The 25,074-nt window shown below is 56.3% G+C and overlaps 2 protein-coding genes across 6 annotated transcripts in view; one reads left to right on the top strand and one right to left on the bottom strand.

Annotated features, from left to right (window-relative positions):
* Positions 1-25,074, bottom strand: part of LIMS2 (LIM zinc finger domain containing 2) — a 44,439-nt gene that overhangs the window by 3,801 nt on the left and 15,564 nt on the right. For 2 of the 5 annotated variants that reach the window (XM_025273098.2, XM_025273094.2), the window contains exons 2-5: positions 14,286-14,445; positions 12,139-12,205; positions 11,819-11,939; positions 254-403 (exon numbers count right to left, since the gene is read on the bottom strand). In XM_025273098.2, coding sequence (XP_025128883.1) covers positions 254-403; positions 11,819-11,939; positions 12,139-12,205; positions 14,286-14,441 — 494 coding nt within the window. In that variant the 5' untranslated portion in view covers positions 14,442-14,445. Of the gene's footprint in view, positions 1-253; positions 404-11,818; positions 11,940-12,138; positions 12,206-14,285; positions 14,446-19,130; positions 19,406-19,523; positions 19,738-19,772; positions 19,798-25,074 lie in introns of those variants that run through there. The other 3 variants (XM_044932325.1, XM_025273091.2, XM_044932320.1) reach the window with 3 other exon arrangements.
* On the top strand, positions 4,085-8,930 carry GPR17 (G protein-coupled receptor 17). The gene is made up of 2 exons (XM_006047408.3): positions 4,085-4,196; positions 7,883-8,930. The coding sequence occupies exon 2, from the start codon at positions 7,911-7,913 to the stop codon at positions 8,928-8,930; it is 1,020 nt and encodes a 339-aa protein (XP_006047470.1). The 5' UTR covers positions 4,085-4,196; positions 7,883-7,910.

Raw genomic sequence — 25,074 nt, 5'->3', positions numbered from 1 at the left:
CATCTGGGACAGACCCGAGGTGGGGCTCTGCAGCCTCTCCTTCCTCTCTCGTCCCTCGTGCAACTCTTGAGTCTCCAGTCCTCCCTGAACGGAGCCCCAAAGAGAGGAGTCTCCAGCACGGTTGCCCCCGGGCCCCCATTCTACCTTCCCCTGCACCCCACTCTCCCGTCGCCCCTCTGCCCACCTGGTCCTCCTCTCCAGCCCCATAACTGCCCTGGGCGGCTGTCCCACCTTCACCCAGCTCTCCCCCTACCCGCAGTGGGTGCAGCTGAAGTGGTCAGGGTGGTAGGCGTCATTCTTGAACATGAGGGGCTGCTCATCGATGACCAGGTGGCAGCGCTGACAGATGTACTTGCCCAGGCCCTTGGCCTTCTCGCGGTTGTGACAGGGTCGGCACAGGTGTCTGTGGGGAGTGAGGCAGGTGTGAGGAACACAGACGCCCCTCCGCAGCCCCCCCAGACAGCTGGGCCGCCTCCCTGGAGAAGACATCCCCGAACACCCCAGACAAAGGTCTGTCTAGTCAAGGCTGTGGTTTTCCCAGTAGTCATGTATGGATGTGAGAGTTGGACCATAAAGAAGGCTGAGCACCAAAGAATTGATGCTTTCAAACTGGTGTTGGAGAAGACTCTTGAGAGTCCCTTGGACTGCAAGGAGATCAAACCAGTCAACCCTAAAGAAAATCAATACATTGGAAGAGCTGATGCTGAAGCTGAAGCTCCAATACTTTGGCCATCTGATGCAAAAAGCTGACTCATTAGAAAAGACCCTGATGCTGGGAAAGATTGAAGGCAGGAGGAGAAGGGGACAACAGAGGATGAGGTGGTTGGATGGCATCACCGACTCAATGGACATGAGTTTGAGCAGGCTCTGGGAGTTGGTGCAGGACAGGGAAGGCTGGCGTGCTGCAGTCCATGGGGTCACAAAGAGTTGGACACGACTGAGCGACTGAACAACAACAACACCCTCACCCCCACAGCCCGAACAAATGCCGGGAAGCCTTGGGGGTTCAGCCCATTGGCCCAGAAAAGCCAGCCAACAATCCTGCTGCTGGGAAGGCCACAGGTGAGCCCTCTAACAGGAACCTCGGCACAGGACAGAGAGCAGAAGGAGACATGGCAGCAAGCTGGAGCTGACATCTTTGGACGGCAAGGCAAACATGGTGTTTTTCTTCTTTATGCTTTTCCTGAACCTAGGACATCACGTGGACAAGAGCAGCTCAAAAATTCGCTTTATTTTTCAAATATCGTTGAACACATAAGAGTAACTGTGCAGTGTGTTACCATCCCACTGTGCCCAGTCAAGGAGCCAAGGAGTGCCAGGCCTGTCGGGCACTCGGGGCCTGCTTCCTCAGGGGTCCTCCCAACAAAGAGGAACCCGGACGTCTACAGGCTCACTCTGTCTCCAAAGACAAGCACGATTGTGCCAGATGGAGGCCCCCAGACCTAGGAACTGTCATTACAGAGTCTTTTTTGTAAAGACCTCCAAGTAATTTCTGACGGTACTTTCTCCTCTGGGCAACAGCTGCGGTCTCTACTGAGAGAAATCAACACGGTTTCTGTCTCCTTGGGCCTCACAGGCAGCACGGATTTAGATTCAGGATCCCTGGGCAAAGACGCATTCATACAAAGGCCGCAGTGCCCTGCTCCCGTCCCCCACCTGCCACCTGATCTGCCGGTGCTCTCGGCATCTGGGCCTTCCTGCCTCCCTTTTCCAGGCCCCCAACCCTCCCACCAGCCTCCTGCCCACCTGATACCAGCGCTGGCCTCTTTCAGAGGCAGGTCAGGTAAAGAATCCACCTGCCAATGCAGGAGATGTAGAGGACTCGGGTTCGATCCCTGGGTTGGGATGATCCCCTGGAGGAAGAAATGGCAACGCACTCCAGTATTCTTGCCTGGGAAACCCCATGGACACAGGAGCCTGGCAGGCTACAGAACATGGGATCGCCAAGAGTCTGATACAACTGAGCATCTGAGCACGCACAGGGAGTCTCCTTAAAAGATTAACTCTGAGACTCAGGACCGCGCTGCTCCCCACACACACACACCCCCCCACCCCCGCCAGGCAGGTGTGTAGGCAGGGCCTAGATTCCAGGGCAGAGAACTCCCTGCCCTTGACCACAGCATTGGCCACTGCATTTGGGTCTGGACTGGCCTCTGCTTGCCCCGAGTGTGTCATCTCCCCAGGGCTAAAGGGCAAGGGCCCAAGGGAGTGCCCAGCAGCCACCTGCTAAGCTGCTGATGGGCTCCCAGCTGTACTCCTCTGAACCCTGGGTGCCCCGCACAGGGCGGAGGCTCGGGATGCATCTTCTGATGCGTGAGTACATGAACGACTGTGAACAACAGGAAGGGAAGGACAGCAGGTGTCATGTCCCCAACATATGACGGCCACTGAGACTGGAAGGCCATTTCCGGGCCTGGGACCCCTGGCTCACTCTACCCGCCCAGGGGCCACAGATGTGGCCTGGGCTCTAGCCTCCATCTCCTGGGCAAGGCTTCGCCCCCCTCCCCCGCAAGATTCCTGAAGCCCAGTGGGCTCTCCCCACCCCACTCTCCCTAAGCCACCCTGTGCCCCAGCCCCATCCCAGGCCTTCTGCATGAGTCCTCTTAGCAGCAGGACAACAGTCAACCCATATGGAAAGATTTTTGCCTCAAAGTTTACAGAAATGAGCGCAACTCCCCAAAATTTGGTTGCAACACTCTGTGCCCTTAAACACTGTCATCAATCATCCAACAACAGACATGTGCACTCAGGCAAGCCGGCCAGATTCCCGTGTTTCAAGCCACCATGAGCCAGTTCTCCTAGACAGCTACCCTGGGCCACAGTGGGGAGGGAGCCTCACACCCCACCAGCTCCGGAGCAAGACAGAACTGAGGAACCCCGCTCTCTCAGAGGAACTCCAGACGTGAAATAGCTTTTCAACAGACCTGATCCCAGCACCAGATCTAAGGACAACCAGTAGAGTTTTTCCAAGGTAGAATGAAGATGGAACCTAGGAATTCTACCATTGAGGTGCAACAGAAGAAGAGAACAAAACAACACACACACACATGCAGCCTAAGTTTTAGAGCGACACATGCTTGAGTCCAAATCCTGGCTCACTGGTTTGTGGTTGGCCAGTCAGGTCACCTCTCTGAGCCTCAGTTTCCTCGTCTGTAAAATGGGCAGTAATCCCAAGTGCACAGGACTGCGTGAAAGAAGACATTTCAGAGAGTACTTGTGGGAGGTTCCTCCCAGTGATAGCATGTACATCTTTAAACATCTTAACTAAAAAGTTGTAAAGTCTTTTGAAACAAGTAATAGTGGTCTGGTGCCCTGTGCTACTGGGTGTATCGTTTTGGGAAAGACAGAGAGAACCAACTTTGCTGGAGTAGCCACTGGGTGACATGCAAACAGCCACCCCCCAGACTCCCAGGAGGAGCCTTGGGGGAGCAGCACGGGGCAGGCGGCAGTGGCTCTGTTCCCAGGCCTCCTGTCCAGAGGAGGAGCCCGCAGAGACGAGGGCCAGGCCTCCGGGTCCCCACAGGCACAGACAGCGCCCCATTATGAGGCAGCCTGCAGCTGGGCCCTGCTGGAGATAAAGGCCATGATTTATTCCGCACACCCAAAGGGGGCCTCATTATACAGGGCAGGACACAAGGACCCTACAGCAAGTGTCCTGAAAGAATCCCCTCTCATTTGACCAAACAAGACTCCTCGGCCTCCCACCCTTCCCCATTCACAAGACCCCCCCCCCCCCCCCCCCCCCCCGCCGATGGCCAGTGCAGGCTTGGGCGCCCAGGCCCGTTGTCATGGCAACCAGCCCCTCCCAGGCCCCCTCCCCTCGATAGGAAATTACCCTGTTCTGAAACGTCCTGTTGTCTGTCGGTCCCAGCCAAGCCCCCCACCCAGCCGGCGCCCACTCCACGGCTTCGCAGACAGTCACACACTCGGCCTCTGTGATGCTCGGCGGCCCAGCTGGGGGGCGGGGGGTGCTGGGCCACACTGGAATATTCACAGCCCAGCGGCAGCAGAGGCAGCCAGAGTAGCGGCCCACCACACAGGGGACCCCTCAGGAATGAAGCAGCCTTTCAGGGCCCGAGGGGGTGCAGCCTCCCCGCCTCTCCTTAAATAGCCAGCCAGCCTCTACCACGGCCACACGGAGCCACGACCCACCCACAGGCCGCAGCCCACCTGCTGCCCCAGACCCGCTGTGAGAGGTAAGGGCAGGGCTGGGGAGCGGGGCACAGGGGTGCGGGGCAAGCGCGGGCCCAGCAGAGCAGGGCCATTTCTGCCTTCTCGCTTCAACCTATTTACCGAGGCCTCCCTGGTTTGAATTAGAGCAGTCCATGGGCAGTGCTCCTGTCTCACTGTGGGGGCTTTTAAAGGAAGAGTGGGTGCCCAGTCTGTGGCCCCATGGCTGCAGCAACGCCCCCACACTCTTCTCCTCCAGCCAGGGCACCTGGAGGGGCCCAACGAGGAGGCAGGAGGGACAGGTGCCGGCAACACCAAGAGACCTCCTGCCACCTCAGCCTCCTCCTGCTGCACACCTGCCCATGTTCGCTCAGAGGCCGAGCCCTGCACCTGCTCCGTGGTCGGGGGCCCCACGCCCCCAAGCCGCCCTGCCCCGAGCAGAGTGAGACGTCGAGAGACAGTGAGAGCAGGCATTTCTAGGGACACGTGGAGAGGAGCAGGAGCCACCCCCAGACCTACTCCAAAACCAGCACCAAAACTCCTAACACAGGGGCAGGGTGGAGAAACCGCAACAGACCTCACACAAGCCTGAAAGCATTCTGAAATCAAGTCTGCACCCAAAGAGAGCACGGGGCATGCGGCCTAGTGGTGGGACTCAGAAGGCGCTGGGCAGGAGCAGAAAGCCAGGTGCCAGGCAGCCCACGGGTGCCACCTGCGCACACGCAGGGCCCCACGCTCAGGCCACTGCTCTACTGTCGCCATCTGGAAAGCCTTGCTTCTGGAACAAAGGCTGGTGCAGACTGTCGCTGCTCCTGGGGCCAGGCCCGCGGGGGAGGCACTGAGCCTGGGAGGCAGCTCCACACCAGCCCTGGCAGCGGGGACCCATCAGCCCCTGGAGGAAAAGCAGGCGGAGGTGTTGGCTGTCCCTGCTGGGTCTTCCGGATCTGGCTTCCTACCCCTGCGCTGTTGCCCTGGCCAAACGACCCTGGGCAAGTTAGCTGATGCTGAGCCTCCATCTGTAAAATGAGCCTCCTCTTCTGTAAAATGAGGCAGTGGACATCTGCCCCTGAGGACTGGTGGGCATTGCCCAGGCAGGACTGCCTCGCGACGGGCAGAGAAGATGGTCAGTACCTGTGAGCAGACCTCACGGAGGGGCTGGGTGATGACTGTACCACCAGGGGGGTGGGCAGAGTCTGGGCCTCAGAGCAGCCCAGAGTGGAGGGCACCCAGCTCAGCCCCGCCCCATCCCCATCAAGACCCCTCCCTCACTTGGCCTCCAGGCCTCCCCCACTTCCCCCACTGCCTCAGGTCACACACACTTGGGAGCAACAAGAAATAATCTCTGTATTAGAATTTTAGGGAACCTGAACCACTCTGGGTCCAGGAGAGATTTGGGCAAGGGGACATCCCTGGATCTCTCCAATAATCAAAACGTGATGTGATCAGGCGAGAGTCTCCGCTGGCTTGAGAATGACTGGCCAGATGCTCACCACCCCTGCCTTCCTCCTGTTCAGCCACCTGTGGGGCAGCGGGGGTGCCAGGTGTGCCCAGGGACCCCAGTGGTGGTTGATGAGGCATGAAGCGGAGGGTCAAGCTGCTGCCTGGCCCGACAGCTCCTCAGTACCCACACTGCCCTCCTGCCCTCCTAGCTGCCAAAGTCTGAACCGCTGGCCCTGCTCCGTCTACTTTGGGAACCCATGCCTGGTGATGGCGCCCAGCCTCATACTCAGGGACTGCCAGCGCTAACGTCCCCGTGCTCCCGGAGCACTTGCCAGCCCCCGCCAGGACTATTATCTTGGTCATTAAAAGGAGAGGACCCGAGGACAGGAGGAGTTTACAGAGAACTTGCTCCAGGTCCCCTGCGGCTTGTACACACAAGCAACTGCTGCTCCCGCTCCATCCCCACTGCTCCTGTGAGCCCCTCTCCTGCCCCCTCTGCAGCCCACAGGCAGGCAGTGTGGCTGCTGGGAGGTGGGATTCAGGGGAGCCCCTGAAGTTGCACTGTAGGCAGAGGTGCCCTGAGAAGAAACAGGCAGCTGCCCCCCCAAGCCCACGTGGGGCTGTGGGCTGTGTGCCATCTGGCCTTCTCCTGCCCACACCTGTCCAAGGCCTGGGGGAGGCAGGGCGTTTGGACCTTTCCTCTCCTTTGTGAATCTCCTGAGTCGACCAAAATCAACATGGGAAATCTGTCACTCTGTCTGTTGGGGAGGGACCACCGGTGACCCACTCAGAACTGGGGTCACCAGACAGAAACGGTTTGTTTCCGAGGCCAGGAGGGCTCCGAGCTGCACCCCCTGGTTTATGCTGAGGGTAAACCAGGTGGGCAAGGCTGGGCAGAGACAGGCCGCCTCCCTGGGTCCCGGCCTCTCTGGGGCTGCAGATCTTGGCCAGAAAACCACGGCCAGTCTCCCCACCTCTGGGGCATATGGCTCTTCCTCTCCTGGAAAAGAATCTGCCTCCTGATAGTTAAAGCGACCCCATGGACTGTAGCTTATGAGCTTCCTCCATCCATGGAATTTTCCAGAAAAAAATACTGGAATGGGTTGCCATTTCCTTCTCCAGGGGATCTTCCCCACCCAGGGATCAAACCCTGGTCTCCCGCATTGCAAGCAGATACTTCTACTGTCTGAGCCACCAGGGAAGCTCTAGTTAAACTACTCCAGGTAGTAAAACACCCACTGGACCCACAGGCACAAGTCTAAGACACTTGTCTTTCTAAGACACAAGTCTCCGCCCACTAATATGCCCAAAGCAGGGCTGGTGGCTGAGTTCAAAAAGCTCAAGACCTTGGCTGCTGGCCTGGACGGCCTTCGGGTGCTGTAGACAGAGCAGGACACTGCATTCCTCGTGAGGCCCTCCCGTGGCTGGTGCTGGGAGCATGGGGGAACCTAGTGGACAGGCGGGTCAGGGAGGCTGAGCAGGGCTCACCTGATGCTGAGGCAGGGTTGGCTGAGCCCCCCACACTGGGCTCTCAGGCCTAGGTGCCCCACCCATGAGAAGCAGGGCTCAGGGGACTCATGCACCCCACCAGTCAGACAGCACACAGGGGAGAGGGACAGAAGATGCGGGCCCCTCCCTCAGCCCTCACACCCCCCAGGGCCTCAGACAGACAGGCCATCATGCTCTCTCTCCCTGCGGTGCTGACTCTATCCCCCAGGCCTGAGAGGTGGCCTTCAGGAACACCAGGGCTCTGCCCAGAGCTCTCCATGCTCTACAGGGACACGGCCGCACGGTGGGGAGCTGACCCCAGCATTAGTTTGGCACCCAGGCCCTGGTTTTGGTTTTGCTTTCTGCAGCCTTCCAAAGCAGGGGGTGCAGGTTCAATCCCTGGTCAGGGAGCTAAGACATGCCTTGAGGTTAAAAAAAAAAAAAAAAATCAAAACATAAAACAGAAAGGGTTTCATCCCCGGGTGGGGAAGAACCCTTGGAGAAGGGCATGGCAACCCACTCCAATATTGCCCGGAGAATTCCATGGACAGAGGCTACAGTCCATGGGATCGCAAAGAGTCAGACACAACTGTGACACTTGCCCACCCCCAGCTGGACACAGGAGGTGCCCTGTAGCCCCTGAGGCAATGCCAAGCATGAACAGTCTATCCAGGGGTTAGGGGTCGGCAGGTGCTAAAGGCTTCCAAGAGCTCATGTCTGCAGAGGGTGATGCCTCACTTGTCCCAGGCTCTCTGAAGCGGGGGTGTCTGCTTGTTCCCTCCAGGCTCAGTGCCTCTGCCTCTGGCTGAAGCATGAATGGCCTCGAGGTGGCCTCCCCAGGTCTACTGGCCAACTCCTCCCTGGCCCCTATGGAGCAATGCGGCCAAGAGACGCCCCTGGAGAACGTCCTCTTCGCCTCTTTCTACCTCCTGGATTTCATCCTCGCTTTTGTGGGCAACGCCCTGGCCCTGTGGCTCTTCATCCGGGATCACAAGTCCAGCACCCCGGCCAACGTGTTCCTGATGCACCTGGCCGTGGCCGACCTGTCCTGCGTGCTGGTCCTCCCCACCCGCCTGGTCTACCACTTCTCAGGGAGTCACTGGCCGTTCGGGGAGATCCCATGCCGGCTCACAGGTTTCCTCTTCTACCTCAACATGTATGCCAGCATCTACTTCCTTACCTGCATCAGCGCTGACCGCTTCCTGGCCATAGTGCACCCCGTCAAGTCCCTCAAGCTCCGCAGGCCGCTCCACGCCCACCTGGCCTGCGCCTTCCTCTGGGTGGTGGTGGCCGTGGCCATGGCCCCGCTGCTGGTGAGCCCGCAGACCATGCGGACCAACACCACGGTGGTCTGCCTGCAGCTGTACAGGGAAAAGGCCTCGCAGCATGCCCTGGCGTCCCTGGCCGTGGCCTTCACCTTCCCGTTCGTCACCACCGTCACCTGCTACCTGCTGATCATCCGCAGCCTGCGGCAGGGCCCACGCGTGGAGCGGCGCCTCAAAAACAAGGCGGTGCGCATGATCGCGGCGGTGCTGGCCATCTTCCTGATCTGCTTCGTGCCGTATCACGTCCACCGCTCCGTCTACGTGCTGCACTACCGCGGCCACCGCACCTCGTGCGCCGCCCAGCGTGCGCTGGCCCTCGGCAACCGCATCACCTCCTGCCTCACCAGCCTCAACGGCGCGCTCGACCCCATCATGTACTTCTTCGTGGCCGAGAAATTCCGAGATGCCCTGTGCAGCCTGCTGTGTGGCAAGCGGCTCCCAGGGCCGCCGCCCAGTGCCGACGGGAGGACCAACGAGAGCTCGCTGAGCGCCAGGTCGGAGCTGTGAGCCTGGGCCCCGCCCCCTCCCCAACCCCACAAGGACCACCCCGCAGACTCACCGAGGAGGAGCCCACCTCCTCTGTGAAAAGAAACCGAAACCTCGGCCGGTCACCATCACCTGCTCCAGGTCCGAACTCATCCCCCAGCGCCGAGTTCTGTCTTGGCTGTCAGCAGATCCCTGGCGAGGCAGCACCGAAGCGCCCAGACGGCCGCTCCTCTGCGGGGACTGGGCTGACCCTGCTCATTCACAGCCACGAGACACTCAGTGACTTGGACCCCACTCCGCCTCCCCCGGTGAGGGGCAAGGAGGCCAGAGGAACATTCCTGAACAATGAGCGTCTTTCTTTGCCAAGTGCCCTCTGCGAGGCTCTGGACCTCCTCACAATAGAAGCACATGGCGGTGAAGCTTAGCTGAGAGAACTCAGGAGACAGAGGGGAACGGCCTGCCAGAAGAGGGGGCACGGGTCGGGGCAGCGCTCGGCGGAGGGTCAGGAGAAGGTGTCTAGAGATTTCCCCTCAAGTGCAAGGTGCTTTGAGTTCCCTTTGTGCCCCCTTTCCCAAAGGCCCCTGTGTTTAGTGGACACAGGCAGTACATGAGAGCCGAACACTCGAAGCACGTTTCAGGGTGATCTGCAGGTGACGTCCAGCAACACAGGGCCTGTGGGTCCCTCCTGCCACACACAGACCTGCATGTGCCGACAATCCCCAGTGCTTCTCAGCAGCTGCCCTGTCCCTCCTGAGTCCTGGGGGAGCACAGACTATGGGGCGCCATCACGGGAAGCCCAGCTTCATCACTGCCAGCTGTGGGGGGCATGCAGCCTGGCCCACGAATCTATCTCCCCCTAACCCAGACCCAGCAGGTGCAGGGCCCCACTCCTCCCCAAGAAGTCTTCGCCTGGCTGGCCCAGCTGTGAGGTGTTTTGCTTAGAGGGTGGCCTGTATGCTCCTCAAGGGTCCTTTTATGTCCTTGGTTATACTGATCATAAGGGCTTCCCTGGTGGCTCAGTTGGTTAAGAATCTGCTTGCAATGCAGGAGACTGCCTGCAATGTAGGAGACCTGCATTTGATTCCTGGGTCAGGAAGATCCTCTGGAGAAGGAAATGCCAACCCGCTCCAGGATTCTTGCCTGAGAAATCCCATGGACAGAGGATCCTGGCAGGCTACAGTCCAGGTCACAAAGAGTTGGATACGACTGAAGCAACTTAGCATGCATGCATACTGATCATAAACATAACTGTACTTTAATAACTGAAAGTTATTCTGTTTGGTTAATGCAACTCCCTCCCCAGAACTTCTCTCCCTTCCAACCCAAGAACGGCAAAGTGGCGGCGCAGGCAGCAGTGTGCACTGTGGTTCCGGTGGTGCCACAGCCGGCCCGCCCCGCACAGACGCTGACGTTCTGCCTTGTGGGCTTCAGTACCGACCTGGGCCACAGGTGCCCCACCTGCCTGTCACCACAGCAATACTTTACTTTCCTGAATAAGTCCAGCCTCTTCTCGATTTTTCCAGCAAACACTAGAGCAGGAGTCCCAGCGTGAGCTGCAGCTTAGGCCCATGCTCAGGACCCCTGCTGAACTGTGCCCCCCAAGGCCACTCATATCAGCACTCAACACTCAGGCTCCTAGTGAGCACCCTGCAGACACCAGGATGAACAACACACGTCTCTGGAGGAGCAGGCAGATGGACAAGGTCACTACAGCACCGTTAGGAAGTGGGGCTCCAACAGGGCCGGAGATGGTGCCCAGCGCCCAGATAGGGGAGGAAGCAGGGGGCAGACAGACAACTGAGGTGTTGCTAGCGAGGCAGGTGTGAGCTTCTGTGAGGCCTGACTACCAGCAGAGGAGAAACTCAAAGTTGGCTGGTTGGGTTCTGTGGCATTTGGGATGCCTGCCAGACACTGTGGAGATGGCATGTGGGCAATGGGGTATTCCGAGGGAGAGGTCTAGGGTGGAGGCCTACATCTGGATTGCCCAGCACAGATGTGCCATTTGGGCCAAATGCAAAGCCCCAAAGGAGCCCACCATAGAGAGACGGGTGGAGGAAGGGGAACCGGGACAGCACAGCCATGCGGTAGGAGACCCCATGGGTTCCTGGGCACCTGGAGAGAAGCGGGAGGGGCAGTGCAGGCTGCGGGAGCCCTGAGCAGCTTGGGCGGGGGGAGTAGGTGGAGGAACCGGCTGGGTACTGGGAAGGGCTGCAGGGAGTCGCTGTGCAGTGAAGGCTGACAGGGTGCCTTGAACCAGGGGCCACCTTGCCTGAGCCATTAGAAAGGGACCAGAGAGGTCCAGAGCTGTGAGCCCCGCTGGAGGAGCGGGAAGTGAGCAGGGCTTTGGGTGTAAGGACACAGACCCCGCTGCGACAAGGGAGGGAAACACAGGTGCAGGGCAGGGGAGGGCAGGGCAGGGCAGGGGGAAGGGAGGTCCTGGCTGTGGGGGTGGAGGTGCAGGGACAGTGAGGGGAGGGGAGGAAGAGGAGAAAGAGCAGGTCTTCGTGGAAGGTGACAGCTTAGCCTGCTAAGGGAACCCGGGCCTGAAGTTTGGAGCATCGCTGGGCCCCAACTGAGTGCTTTTCTCCTAGCAGCCCCCGTGGGGTCTAAGGACGGGGGACGGCTGCAGCCTGGGTGGCCAGGCAGGCAGGAGCTTAACTCACAACTCCTCATCCTCACTCTGCACCAACAGCTCCGGCTTCGGCTGCCTGCCCGCTGGCGTCTACCGTCAGCCGCTCCAGGAAGCAGCCCTGAGCCTGGGGCAGCCCCGATTCCTGACCCCTCACTCTCCAGCCTCCATCATCACCCCTAAACCAGAGAGAGTTCTCCTGCCCGCCTCACAGGGACGGCGGGGGTGGCAGCCCCACTGGCAGCCCGAGGCGCCTGGACCAGGCCTAGGCCCATCTCACCTGCCTGCGTTCTTCACAAAGCCCAGGTCAGCCAGCTCCACGTCGCACAGCTCACAGCGGAAGCATCCAGGGTGCCAGTTGTTGTTCATGGCCTTGATGACACGGCCAATGATGAATTCACCTGGAGGAGAGACATCCCTGCTGGCCTTGTGCCCTCCCCCTCCAGAGTTCCTGCACTGGAGCCCGCCTGGCTCTGCCTGGCCCCAGGGCGCCCCTCCCAGAGCTTGAGAAGGTGATGAGCACAGGGGCCCGAAGGCCAATGCTCAGACAGGACCCCCTACTCTCGCATCTCCACTTCCCAGGCATCGTGGAAGCCTTACCGCAGGACCCGCAGCACGGAGCAAACAGCATCTGGAAGTCATGCTCGCAGTACTTCCGACCTTCGAACTGCAAATGGGGCCAGGAGAGAAAGGACAAGGAAGGCACTGTCATTCTCTGAGCTGCGCCGGTCGGTGGGGTGAGGACCTGCCCTCGGGGAGGCTGGATGAGCACCCCACTTTGTATACCTGCTACCACCACAGGAAGCATGGGTGGGGACTTCCTGAAGGAGGTGATAAGGAGTGGAAAGACAGAAGGGGAGGGGGTGCTAAGAAGAGGGATTTCCACACAGGGAGCAGTCAGTGCACGGCCTGCGGGCGGCACGGGATTGGCCTGTTTGACTTGGGGAGAGTGCAAAGTGAGGGACCTCGAGGAAGCTGGCTACGGCAAGGCTGGCCCCTCAGAGGGCCACCGCTGTTTGCCGAAGATCTTGGCCATGTTGGTCCCAGGGGCAGGCTGCGGGCTGGGGGTGGATGTTTATGCCGGGAAGCCCAGGGATCAAGGCTGAATTCTGTGTGTCCCTTGGCCCTGTTTCATGTGTGAGAGGTCCACTCCCCCAGGGCCCACAAAATATGTAGGGAAGGGACCCAGAAGAAGAGGCACAGGAATGGGGTGCACCAGAGCACCCTGAGCCCTGCACGCTGTCCCCATCTGTCTGGGCAAGGTGGACCCCTGCACGGCCCCAAGGGTGGCCAACACCTGCCTCTGCCTTTCGGCCCTTGACGATTTTATCTGGGTGTCCCCTGTTCCCTGAGAGTGTCTTATTAAGCTGCACCTGGCTAGAGCCCTACCCAGCAGGAGCAGCGGGAATCTAAATCATCATAGGCACATCCACAGAGCCCTGTACCACTCCACCCCTTTACCCCACCTCCACCACTGGCCAGCAATTCTCAGGAGGCACCATGGGGAACAGCAGCTCCTGTTCAGTCAGGCAGCTCACACACCTCCCAGCCGTCTGTCGGCCAGTCCCCTCAGCTTCAAAATCTAGCCAGCCTCTGAGCATTGCCGTGGTGTGCCTATAAACGCTTAACAGGCAGCGCTGAGGCAGCCTGGCAGCATTTGCCAATTTCTGTGGTGTAAATAGTCCCACCGTGGTCAGTTTGAAGCTGCCAAAATGACGCTGATGTGGAATTGAGAAGAGATGTCAGTAGCCACCACGGTACTGCGTTTCCAGCACCCAAACACAATAACAGGTAGTGAAATGTAATAAAACAGGAAATGATGAGTTTTGAGTATCTGCTATTTTTGTCTTTAATAAAATTTTATCTCATTGTATGTATACATCATTTAACTTTTAATAATGACTGTATTTAGCAACCAGTCTGCAGGATTGCTGAAAACTTAACCATCTGCTCTTGGGACCGAGGGCACCTCAGCCTAGGTCCCTTGTCTTCCATCTGGATTACCAAAGAAATAACTGGCTTCTGGCCTCACCTGCTCTCCCAGCTTCTGTCCCCACTCCTGCACAGTGTCCCCTCCGCATAGCAACCAGGGAGGCCCTTTTCTACTGACAGACAGACAGGATGGGTCCCGCCCCTCCCAGGATGAAGCCTAAGGCCCCATGAAGGCCCGCAGGGTTAAACGATTCTGCCTGCCCTCCCTCATCTTCTGCCGCGCCCTCTCATTTCCTCTGCTTCCATCACACCAGCCTCCTACTGCTCCAAAACCCACATGCCCCAACCTCAGGGTCTTTGCACTTGCTGTGCCCTCTGCTGAGAGCTCTTCCTGTAGGTACACACATGCTCCCTCACCTCCTTCAGGCCTGCTCAAACGTTACCTCCCTGCTCAGGCCCCCCACCCTCAGGATTCCTCATAACCTGGGCACTTAGCAGCATCAGGTGTATGTTGGTTATGTTTACTGTCGGACCCCAGGGCCTCCCAGAGATGACAGGATGAACGGTGACTCCTTCAGCACCACGCACAGCAGGAGAGCACCGTTCACAGAGGTGAGGGCTGGGCCCCCGCGGGGTGGCCAGCAAGGTTCTGGGCTGGCAGGAGCACCACCGGCTCACGGCGCGGCACGTCTGCCAGTCTGTCACTGGAGGGCCGTGGCCAGGCGAGGCCCGCAGGCTGCCAGAGGGCAGACCCTGAGCTGGGTCAGGGGCTTGGGCTCCGGGAAGCAGAGGCAAGGGTTAGGGAGCACTCTCACCTCGTAAAAGAGCCCCTCGGGGAAGGGCCGGAAGCACTGTGCGCACACGAAGCAGTGCTCGTGGTACAGTTCTCCGTTGCTGTTGACGATCCGCTCGGCAGGGGCGAAGCGTGCCTGGCAGCGCTGGCACACGGCGTTGGCCAAGGCGTTGGACATGTTGCTGGGCAGGAAAAAGGAACAGAAGTCAGGACCTGCGGGCCGCACTCAAGGAACACGCTTTCTGGAGCAGAGGACAGCACCATCCCCACCCCAGGCTGGCCTTGGCGCCGTGGAGACTCAGTCACGCAGTCAGTCCATGCTGCCCCGCACCAGCTTGGGTCACCCCGGGTGGCTGTCTACACCCCATCCCTGTAGCCACCGTGTGCCAAGGATACACCAGGTGCCAGTGTGTGCCAGGATGCAGTGGCCTTCCCCGATGACAACCCTGTGAGCCCCGCATAGCGTGTCCAGCTCACAGACGGACGAGCGGACACCTGGAGAGAGTGACCCCCCGGGCCGCAGTGGGCAGAGACAAAGCCCCTCACCCTGGAGCCCTGTCTCTCCCTATACCCTGCAGCCCCCAGTGCCCTTCATGGAGGGTCAGGCGCAGGTCAGGCCACCACTGGGCTCATGCCAGCCAGAGCAGTCAGGGCTCCAGTCTAGGCCCTCACTCGTGGTGCAGCTGGGGCTGGCCCTCGCGCTCCAAGCCCAGGCACCCAGCCTGAGAAGGACCCTAATCATGGCCATGAGCGTGTGTTCTGGCCTTTTGATGGCGGACACACAAGCTGTCTATGGGGTGCGTGGCCCACTGTAAGCTTAGAGGACGGTGTTGTGGTTGTCATTGCCACTGACCTGGCCCCCAAGCTACTCAGTCGTGGAGCTGGGCCATCTCTCAGGGCATCAGGGACACCCGGGCACCCTCCTGTGCCTCCTGTCTCCCACTCAGGGAACCAGAGTGTCTCGGGTACAAAGCATCATCCAGACACAGGGGAGCAGCGTGGGATTCACATACTTATTTCATCCCTGAGGTCACCCTGCTTTTCTAAGGCTCAGAGAGATTGAGTAACTTGAGCAAACTCACAGAGCAGATGACAAAGTCCAAATGTGAACTCAGGTTGGACTGAGTTCAATGGCTCTTTCCCCTGCACCACGAGTTAGATTCATCCCTGCCCCACCCCACTCCAAACACAAAACCACCCTACCATGGAGAAGGTGAGACTATGAATATTTGGGAATGGGAGCAGGATGGGAGCGGGCAACTGCTGTCCCCGGGGCAAGTGATGGCTGTCCTTATGGGAGGCGTGAAAGCCAAACTGAACTCCAGGGGAAATCGCCACAGAGACACACGCTGGCTCCAGCCTAGGGCCCCAGCTCAGAGAGGAGGACGAACCTGGCGGTCAGCCACAAGAGCCTCTACAAATTCCCAGCACCCTAATGCCCGCGACCTCGACTACAAAGCAGCAAACAGACTTTGTCTCTTGTCAGCTCCGGTGGATTCTGGTGGCTGCCGGAAGGGTGGGCGCAGGAGGGAGGTCAGGCTCAGCGACGAGAGACGCAACCAATCGGCGTGTCATGTAGACTCGTGCAGTGGCGCTCGGCCCATCTTTGGAGGACGTCTTTCCAGCCTTTTCTGCCTCCCGCCATGCTGAACCCCATCCTTCTCTCAGGGCTACAGCACCGTGAGAAGTCTCAAGTGACACTGCTCGTGCTGGAGTCCCCAGGCAGGATGAACCCGGGAGGCAGGCTAGGGCTCTGCCTCTCAGGTGGGGGCTGTGGACAGTGGGTCTAGCAGAAGGTGCTGCCACAGACACAGAAGGGGAGCTGGGCTGGGGCACCCAGGTAGGACTTCCTCTCTGCTCTGCCAGAGGAGCCCTCATGGCAGGCGAAGGGCCAGAAGGCTCTTCAGCAAGCCCTGTCAGGCAAGCAGACCTCCGCCTGCCCTCAGGCATCCCTGGGGGACCAAAGCCACCTCCCATGTCCACATTTAGGCCAAAGGGGCGAGGAAGCAGGACAGACGCAGGAGGGGCTGGGCAGAGCCCAAGTCGACAGGGAGGCTCTGCACGCAGCGGCCACCACCTTCCTTTCTGGCTTACTGCTGGTCACCATGTAGAGGAACAGACAGGACAGGGACTGATCACCCAGGCCCTCAGGAGCTGGGCTGGACTCTCAACACAGGCACAGTTTCCTGTCCCAAGGTCACCGTGAACCTGGAGGCCTTGTCCTCCCAAAACACACACCCAAGGTAGCTGGGAGGAAGTTCCAATGCCTGGCCATGAACAAGACCTTGGCAGGTCTTGGAGAAGTCAGAAATCAACAGGAAATCCTGTGACTCTGGGCCTGGAATTCCCCACCCAAAGAACCCAGAAAATGCAGCCAAAACACGTATTCAAGTCCAGCCCCAGGCTTTCAGATTGTTCCAGACATCTGGACCCTGACCGAGTGAGCATGCAGCAGGCCCATCATCAGTTTGCCCCTACAGAGCCCCAGCCTCACCCCAGGGCAGACATTCGGAGACAGCATCTCCACGTGATGGCCACAGCAGCTGGCCCCTAAAAGAGAGGCTGGCTTTGCACTCTGCTTGGGTCCAGCTCCCTGGCTGGGGCCCTAGGAGGCTCAGGTCAACAATTTTGCCATCTGTCCCCTACACGCCTCTCAGGTAGGTGGGGCATGGGGGAGACTACCTACCTCCCGCCCCGCTGGTGGCCCCAGCCCAAGTTTTGGTCAGTAGCACCCCCAATGGCACTTCCATGTCTGCATCCCCATGGTCCTTGCTTGGGAACACAGTACTCCAACCCACTGACCAAAGACGGGGGATGGACAGACAAGCCCATGTGCCCGATAACTGGATCACAGCCCCATCAGAGACGATGCCAGCTGCAGGAGGCAGCCGCTCCAGGCTCAACCTCTCGTGTTTAAGGCCTGACAGCTCTAGCCACCAGTCGTGCCCCTGGAGAAAGGTACCAGCTCCCTGGGGCCTCATTTCCTCATCCGCAAGGAGGGGGCCAGAGGAGCAGGAACTGCCCCTCAGAACTGAAGTAAAGAACTTGCTGCCTACAGCAGACAGCCCGCAGAGCACAGGGCCAGACAGGCCAAGTGCTGGATAAAAGAGCTGTTGTTTCCAGCAGCCCAGGGACCTCCCACCCAGCCCAGCAGTGCTCCCTGCAAGACGGCAAAGGAGGGAGGCAGGCATTCCATGTCCTCCTTCACATTCTGCCCAAGAACGGGGAGCGCAGTCTGCCCAGTTAACATCAGGGAGACACCACCGCCCCACCAGCACCTAGAAGCCAAACCCCATTGCTGGGGGCGGGGGGCGGGGGGCGGGCGTGGAGACTCACCCACAGATGTGCACACTGCCTGAGACGAGCTGGGGCAGCCAGTGGAGCCGGAGGTAGGTGGTCACCCCACCCTGTCCCCCTCTCCAACCCTCCCCAGCATCCCCAAATACTCTGTCTTGATACCCAACATAAAAGAATTTGATGCAAGACATCTGGAGCTCTAGCCTGGGGTGTAGTGGGTGGGGTCCTTTCTGAGCCAGGTCCTCATGAGGGGAGGTTGCTGGTTCCAGATAGGGAAACTGACCTACCAAGAGGGTCAGAAACCTGCTGAGGTCACACGGGATTGGATCCATGCTCTCTTGTCCCCTCAGCTCCTGGTGGCATCACGCAGGCACGACCATGCAAAACTCTGTTTTTCCTACAACCTCAGACCAACCTCCATTGCAGCCTCCCCCCCACCTAACCCTGGAAAGCCAGCAAAAGGGCCTGGGCACAGGCAGGGCCAGCCATCGGGGACTTTCCACACTCAAGGGTGAGTCAGTGTTGGTGAGGCCAGGTCACAAGCCAGAAGCTCAAGGCAATAGGAAGTTGAGTTGAACATGTGTGCGTGCGTGCGTGTGTGGGACATTCCTGATGCCTGATCCTCACTATCAGCCCTGTCCTCCTTGCATCTAGACCAAGTTCTTGTGCTGCATTCATACCATGAAACCAGCCTCCACACGGGTCTCTGGCCCATCAGTGCCCTGTCACCCACTCCTTGCCCCATGGCTCCCTCCACTCACATCTAGGGTCATCCGGAGACCAACCGGTGAGGGTTCCTGTTCACTCAGGGAAGTCACTTGGCCTCCCAAGCCCCGAGTCCCCCACCAGAGCAGTGGGCTTATCCAGTTCCTGTCCTGGTGTGGCCCCTGGCGAGGAACCTGCAACACCGGTGCGGATACAAGTCCAGCTGCAACAGGTATCCCACGGGTACCTCTCTGCAGCCTCTGCTCTCCACTCCCCACATGACAGCCTCTTGCTTGCTGCGTTCGTACTCCCAGACATCTTTGCGGGCTCACTTCCCTCCCAGGCACCCACCACGGTGCTCTGTGGTCACCGCTGAGCATCAGCCTCTAAACCTCCTCTTCTCCCCGGGTCCTCCAGGCACCTCACCTCTATGACTGCTGCTCTGTCTCATCCCTGAATCCCTACCCCTTCCTCCCAACCTTCAAGTCCTCCCCCACACTCTGCCCCCACACCCCCCGGGGTTCCCACCGGCTACTTTGATGCAAAAGACAACAAACTCACAGCTCCCACTGCTCTCTTGCCCCAATTTCTAGCAGATCTTTCCACCCAGATGGCCCCTGAGATGCTGCAAATGCAAGGAATCCAGGACCCCCTCCCCCAGCCCCACTCTCACTCGGAGGGCTCCACTATCTATGTGCCCTTCAGACTCTCTCCACGCCAGATTAACTCATCCTCAGAGACACCTTGAGGTCCATTCTGAGCCCCAGAGGCTCCCCCTCCCAGTCCCAAAGGAAGCGTTCATCATTGGTCTACCCCAGCAGTTCTCCCCAGGATAGAGCAGTTCATGCTTTTGAGTCAGTCCAACCTGGCTTCAATTCACCGCTTAGCCCCCTTTATAGATGAGTGATGTCCGGCAGGTTCATTGACCGCTCAGTTCCATCCGCTAGAAAGCGGCCAAAAAGTTTCGAGGAGCCTGAAAGCGGTAGTGGCGGTTACTTCGACAACTTATCTGAGCGCCCCATGCTCAGCGCCCTGCCCAAGAGTGCTGATCCCAGATCAGTAACCCCGGCTGGATGAAGCCGCGCCTTGCCTCCACTCTGGCCGCCAAGCCAGGCGCTGTCCCCACGCCCCGGGCTGCGGGCAGCCGGGCGGCCGCCGCCGTCGGAAGGGCCAGGCAGGGTGTCCGAGGAAAGGCCCGCGGCCGCTGCTTTCCGGCCATTGTCCCCCGCGCCCCTGCCCTGCCCCCCGGGCCACCTACCCTGGCGCCGCGGGCGGCGGGCTCTGCCGGTGCTGGCGCCGCCGGTACAGCCCCGACGCAGCGAGCGCGCCCAGCCGGGTGGCCATGGCACGGGCCTCCCTCCCTCCTGCCGCCCGCTCCGCCGGGTCGAGGGACCCCAGGCTCGGAGGGCGGGTGCTGCCACGGGCAGCCACCAACGACCGGACACCGGGGCCCGGACGCCCGGCTTGCAGGCACCCACCCCTCTGCACCGGAGCTCACGTTAGGCACTGCGATCTCCAAAGGGCAGCGGAGTCAACTCCAAATAGAAAGGATATTGTTCCCGCCGCGGGGGCAGCGCAGTGAAAGCTGAGGCTAGCAGGATTGGGTCCCGGCTGGGGAGGGGACGCGCTGGGAAGATCCCAACGAGCACAGAGGTGAGTCCACAGTGGCAGGGCAGGCTGCCTAGAGATCCCGGGCTGCCAGGAGCCTCCGAGGAAATCCTAAGCCCCCTGAACACCCTGAGGATGGTATGTCCTCCTTTGAGGAGGGCAGTATGGACCTGAGCCAGCTTACGAATCCTGTAGTCAAGAAGCTGATGAGGGATTCACACACGTGCCCACTTTCTGCCTTGGTCCCTTCCCTGAGAAAGTGCAGCCACCTAGGAGACCCAGGGAGACCCAGGAGACCCAGCTTCCCTGGTAGCTCAGCTGGCAAAGAATCTGCCTGCAATGCAGGAGACCCCAGTTCAATTCCTGGATCAGAAAGATGCCCTGGAGAAGGGATGGGCTACTTACTCCAGTGTTCTTGGACTTCCCTGGTGGATCAGACAGTAAAGAATCTGCCTGCCATGTGGCAGACCTGGATTGGATCCCTGGGTTGGGAAGATCCCCTGGAGGAGGGCATGGCAACCCACTCCAGTATTCTTGCCTGGGAAATCCCTGGGACAGAGGAGCCTGGTGGGCTACAATCCATGGTCGCAGAGTTGGTCACGACTGAGCACAGCACAGGAGACCCAGAACAGGGCAGCCCAGTCCCTGGACCTGGCCAACAAATAACCATCCACTCCAAAAAAAGTTCACACGGTCAAAACCTGGAGGGCATGCAGTCCCCCAGCTCTTCATGGAGAGCAGAAGCAGCAGGTTCTGATGGAAGACCCCCAGGAAGGCATGGTTTCCATGCATTTTTATCTAAAGGTATTTATTGGTGGGGCTACTGTGATCTATGTGCAAACACCCACGACCAGCATCTGAACTGTGGCCACTGATGGCCAAGGAAGAACCACGATCAGCATTTAATAAGGATCCACAGCACTCACAGAAATCTATCACATTGATTCCATTTCCCTGAAAAACCTCTCTAGTGAGGTCAGAAAGCATGAGCAGTATCTTCCCCTGCCTTCCATCATTCCAGACAGCAGGGTGCTGGTCTTCTGACACTGGGGAAGGAGGAAACTTTAGAGGGGATCCATCAGCACTCAGATGCCGGGCCTACATGTCAAAGAACGAACATCGCCCAATAAATTCAAACTCGAGGAAGTAAGTGCTCCTTAACTGCTCTGGGAGTCAACCCCCAAACACAGCCAGGTGACTACAAGCACTGTGTGCAGTACAGTTTGTCAATACACCTTGATTCCAAAGGTACCAAGTACTGATCAATTCAATAAATATTTTCTTAAAGGTGGCACCAGGGGCTAAAAGGGCATAGAGAAACTGAGCCTGGAGCTGACAACTAGAAGGATCACCTCCTGCCTTCTGATTTAGAGCTGAATGCTTAAGAAAGCTAGGGTATAGAGTTTTCTTAGGGCAGCTTCAAGTTGATGGCCCAGGGCCTAGGCCCCTCTTACCAGCCTCCATTCAACCTGACCCGTATGGAAATTCTGATCTCTAGAACCCAGAGCTCTCAGCCAGAGTCAGAGTTATGTTTAATGAGGGAACATGTCCACAATGGTGGATAGACCTGGGAGGGAGGCTATAGCCACAACTGTTTTGCACATCACCATTTTAAATGAAGTTCAAGTCCAAGATTACCAAACACTAATTGATTCAACAAATATTTACTGTAAAAGGGGCACCAGAGGCTAGAAATTGAGAGAAATTTAGTGACTAATTGAGTCCAAATCCCAAATCTCTGCATAGACTTGTTTTCCCACTCTTCAGCCTCTCTTGCAGGGTGAGGCTGCCAGTCATGCAGGCCTCCCTGTCCAGCATTCTGGCTCCAGAGAACACAGTTGCAAAAACACAGCAAAAATGATGTCAGCAAAAATGGCAGAATAAGGACCTCTGAAAGTCTGTCCTTCCGTAAAAGCAATGAAGGATTTCCTTGGTAGCTCAGCAGTAAAGAATCCGCTGGCCAATGCAGGAGACATGGGTTCAATCCCTGGATCGGGACGATCCCCTGGGGAAGGAAATGGCAACCCACTCCAGTATCCTTGTCTGGGAAATCCCATGGACAGAGGAGCCTGGCAGGCTACAGTCCATGGGGTCGCAAAGTGTCAGACACAACTTAGGGACTAAACAACAACAACAAAAGCAATGAAAAAACTAGCACAAACTGTCAGAGTCCCCTTTTTCAGAACTCTAGAAATTAACCAAAGACTTGCAGTAAGCAGACAGCAAGAAAAACAGCTGAGAAGACATATGGATGACCAAAAGGTACATGAAAATATGCTCAATATATTATAATCATAATCGTTAAGAAAATGCAAGTCAAAACCTCAATGAGATATCGCCTCTCACCTGTCAGAAAGGCTATTACCAAGAAGACAAGAAATAACAAGTATTGGTGAGGATGTGGGGAAAAAGGAACCTTTGCATACTGTTCAAAGGAATGTAAATTGATGCAGCCACCATGGAAACAGTATAGAGTTTCCTCAAAAAAATTTAAAAATAGAACTACAATATGATCCAGCAATTCCACTTCTGGGTATTTATCTGAAGGAAACAAAACACTAATTAGAAAAGATATACACACCCCTAAGTTCATTGCAGCATTATTTACAAAAGCCAAGGTATAGAAACAACCTAAAGTGTTCATTGATGGATGAATGGATAAAGAAGATGTGGTATACAAATGAAATGGAATACTATTTGGCCATAAAAAAGAACAAAGGGACTTGCCTGGTGGAAGTGGTTAAGAATCCACCTGCCAACACAGGGAGCACGGGTTTGATCCCTGGTCCAGGAGGATTCCACATGCTGCAGAGTATCTAAGCCTGCGCGCCACAACTACTGAGTCCGTGCTCTGCAGCTTGCAAGCCACACCCACTGAGCCCTTGAGCTGCAACCACTGAGGCCCCTGTGCCTAGAACCCATGCTCTGCAACAAGAAGCCATCACAATAAGAAGCCTGCACACTGCAATGAAGAGTGCCCCTCTCTCCCCAAAACTAGAGAAAGCCCTGGAGCAGTGATGAAGACTCAGTGCAGCAAAAAAAAAAAAGAAAAAGAATGAAATCTTGCCATATGCTACAATGTGGATGAAACTTGAGGGCATTATGCTAAGTGAAATAAGTCAGAGAAAGAAAAATACTGCATGATCACACTTACGTGTGGAATTTTATTTATTCTTACATGTGGAATTTTAGAAACAAAAGCCCAGGTCAGATACAGAGAATAGTTTGATGGCTACCAGAGGTGGGGGATGGGAAGTGGCCAAAATGGGTGAAGGGAATCAACAGTACAAAATTCCATTTATAAGATAAATAAGTCATGGGGATGTAATGTATAGCAGGGTGACTATAGTTAATAATACTGTATTTCATATTTGAAAGTTGCTAAGAGAATAAATCTTAAAAGTTCTCGTCACAAGGAAAAAAATTTTTATAATTATGGTGTCAGGTGTTAACTAGACTTACTGTGTGATCATTTCACAATATATACAAACATCAAATCATTATATTGCACATTTTCTAAAATTAATATTATATCTCAATAAAAATCAATAAGCTAAAAAATAACTGGGAAAAAAATTAAAAAAATAATAACTGGGAGGGAATAAAAGCAAAAAAAAAAAAAAAAAGCTGAATCTTCGTAAGAACACTTTTATGGTATTTTAATTTATCTTAGTACCTTAATCCCCAAGTCCTAACTCCATAGCTGCCTAGAACAGTAACTGCCGACATTCCCAGTAACAGGGGAGAAGAGGGCTGAAATTCTTTCAAGGCTTCATTCCCAAAGAATGACCTGGTCTTCTCTTGAAGATCACACTTGAGGGCTTTTCTTAATGTGACCTCAGTCATACCAACCCAGTGCTGAAAGCCTCTCCTAGGGAGAGTTTTTCAAATATATTACTATCAAAACTACCTATGATATCACTGTCACAGACAATGGATAACAGTTGGGCAAACAGATAACTAACTTAAAGATGCTTAAAAGGAAAAACCAAGGAATTAGATGTGCTTAGGAGCTCTGAAAAGAACTGACATATCTCCGGGATTCTAGAAGGCCATGCACATGCCCAGGGCTGTGCGTATGCTCAGGAAAGACCTTAGAAGGTCCTAAGCTTTCACTTCTGACAGATCCTTTTAGCTCCATACAGCAGGAAATGAGGGCTAGGGCAGAGTTGTAAAATGCCAGGTTGAATGTTGAAAACGTGCCCAAAAATACATTCAGAGCCTTCTGTAAAAGCTGGGAGACACTAATTTTGTCAACTACAAATTTTGGCATTTGCCATCAGCACTTGCCATCTACTTCTACAAGGGTAAATCAGGTGCTGCTGTATCTGCTAACTTTTAATACTCTCTGAAAGGAGATCAGGATGGAGAGCAGAAATGAGGCACTCTGTGCTCTGAGAAAAACTGGCAGAACAGGTATTATAGTTAGATATCTTCTCATATTGAGAAAAGCACTAAAATCCTTCATGGTGACGGCAGTTCCTCATGACTAGCAGAAACCTATTGCCAAAAAAAAAAAAAAAAAAAAAAACCCTGCTTAATTGCACGTGTTCTCCTGTCACCAGAATCCCCCCCTACCCCACTGAGAGCAGCTTCTCAGAGCTATCTGAAATGCTGTCTCCTGGGGTATAGCCCACACTTTGACCCAGATAAAACTTAACTCACAACTCATACATGGTGCATTTTTTTAAGTCAACAGTTTCAGGCATTCAAAAATATCTCTACCCAAGGACTTCCATAGTAGTCCAGTGGTTAAGACTCCAGGGATGCAGGGGACTCAGGTTCAACCACTGGTCAGGGAACTAAGATCCCACAGGCCATGCAGCATGGTTAAAGAAAAAAAAAAAGAAAATCTCTGTCCAGTCATTAGCTGGCCACTAAACTAACCAGGCAGAGACTGCAGTGGCCACAAATGACAGAGATACAGACTTTACAGAGTAAGTTCAGGAAAGTCATTAAACAAACAAACAAATCATAAGCAGCACCAACAGAACCAGGAGATTAGGGAGAATCTGGTTTCCAAAGCTGCCACATCACATTATTTTATTTGAAAAGTTCTGTTCTCAGCAAAAGTTAAAATACATGCAAAAAAACAACAACAAAAAATGACCTAGACTCAGGGGAAAAAAAGAAAAGCAATCAGTAGAAAGGAAGCCCTGAGGAAGCCCAGATGTTAGACTTACTGGACAGACTTCAAATCA

This window comes from Bubalus bubalis, chromosome 2, assembly GCF_019923935.1.
Source record: "Bubalus bubalis isolate 160015118507 breed Murrah chromosome 2, NDDB_SH_1, whole genome shotgun sequence".
NCBI lineage: Eukaryota > Metazoa > Chordata > Mammalia > Artiodactyla > Bovidae > Bubalus > Bubalus bubalis.
Note: the sequence above shows the minus strand (reverse complement) of the source record. Positions and strands in the feature narration are given on the sequence as shown.

Bases quoted from the DNA above. Each gene is read 5' to 3' on its own strand.
- GPR17 (XM_006047408.3), top strand. From the start codon at position 7,911: ATGAATGGCCTCGAGGTGGCCTCCCCAGGTCTACTGGCCAACTCCTCC.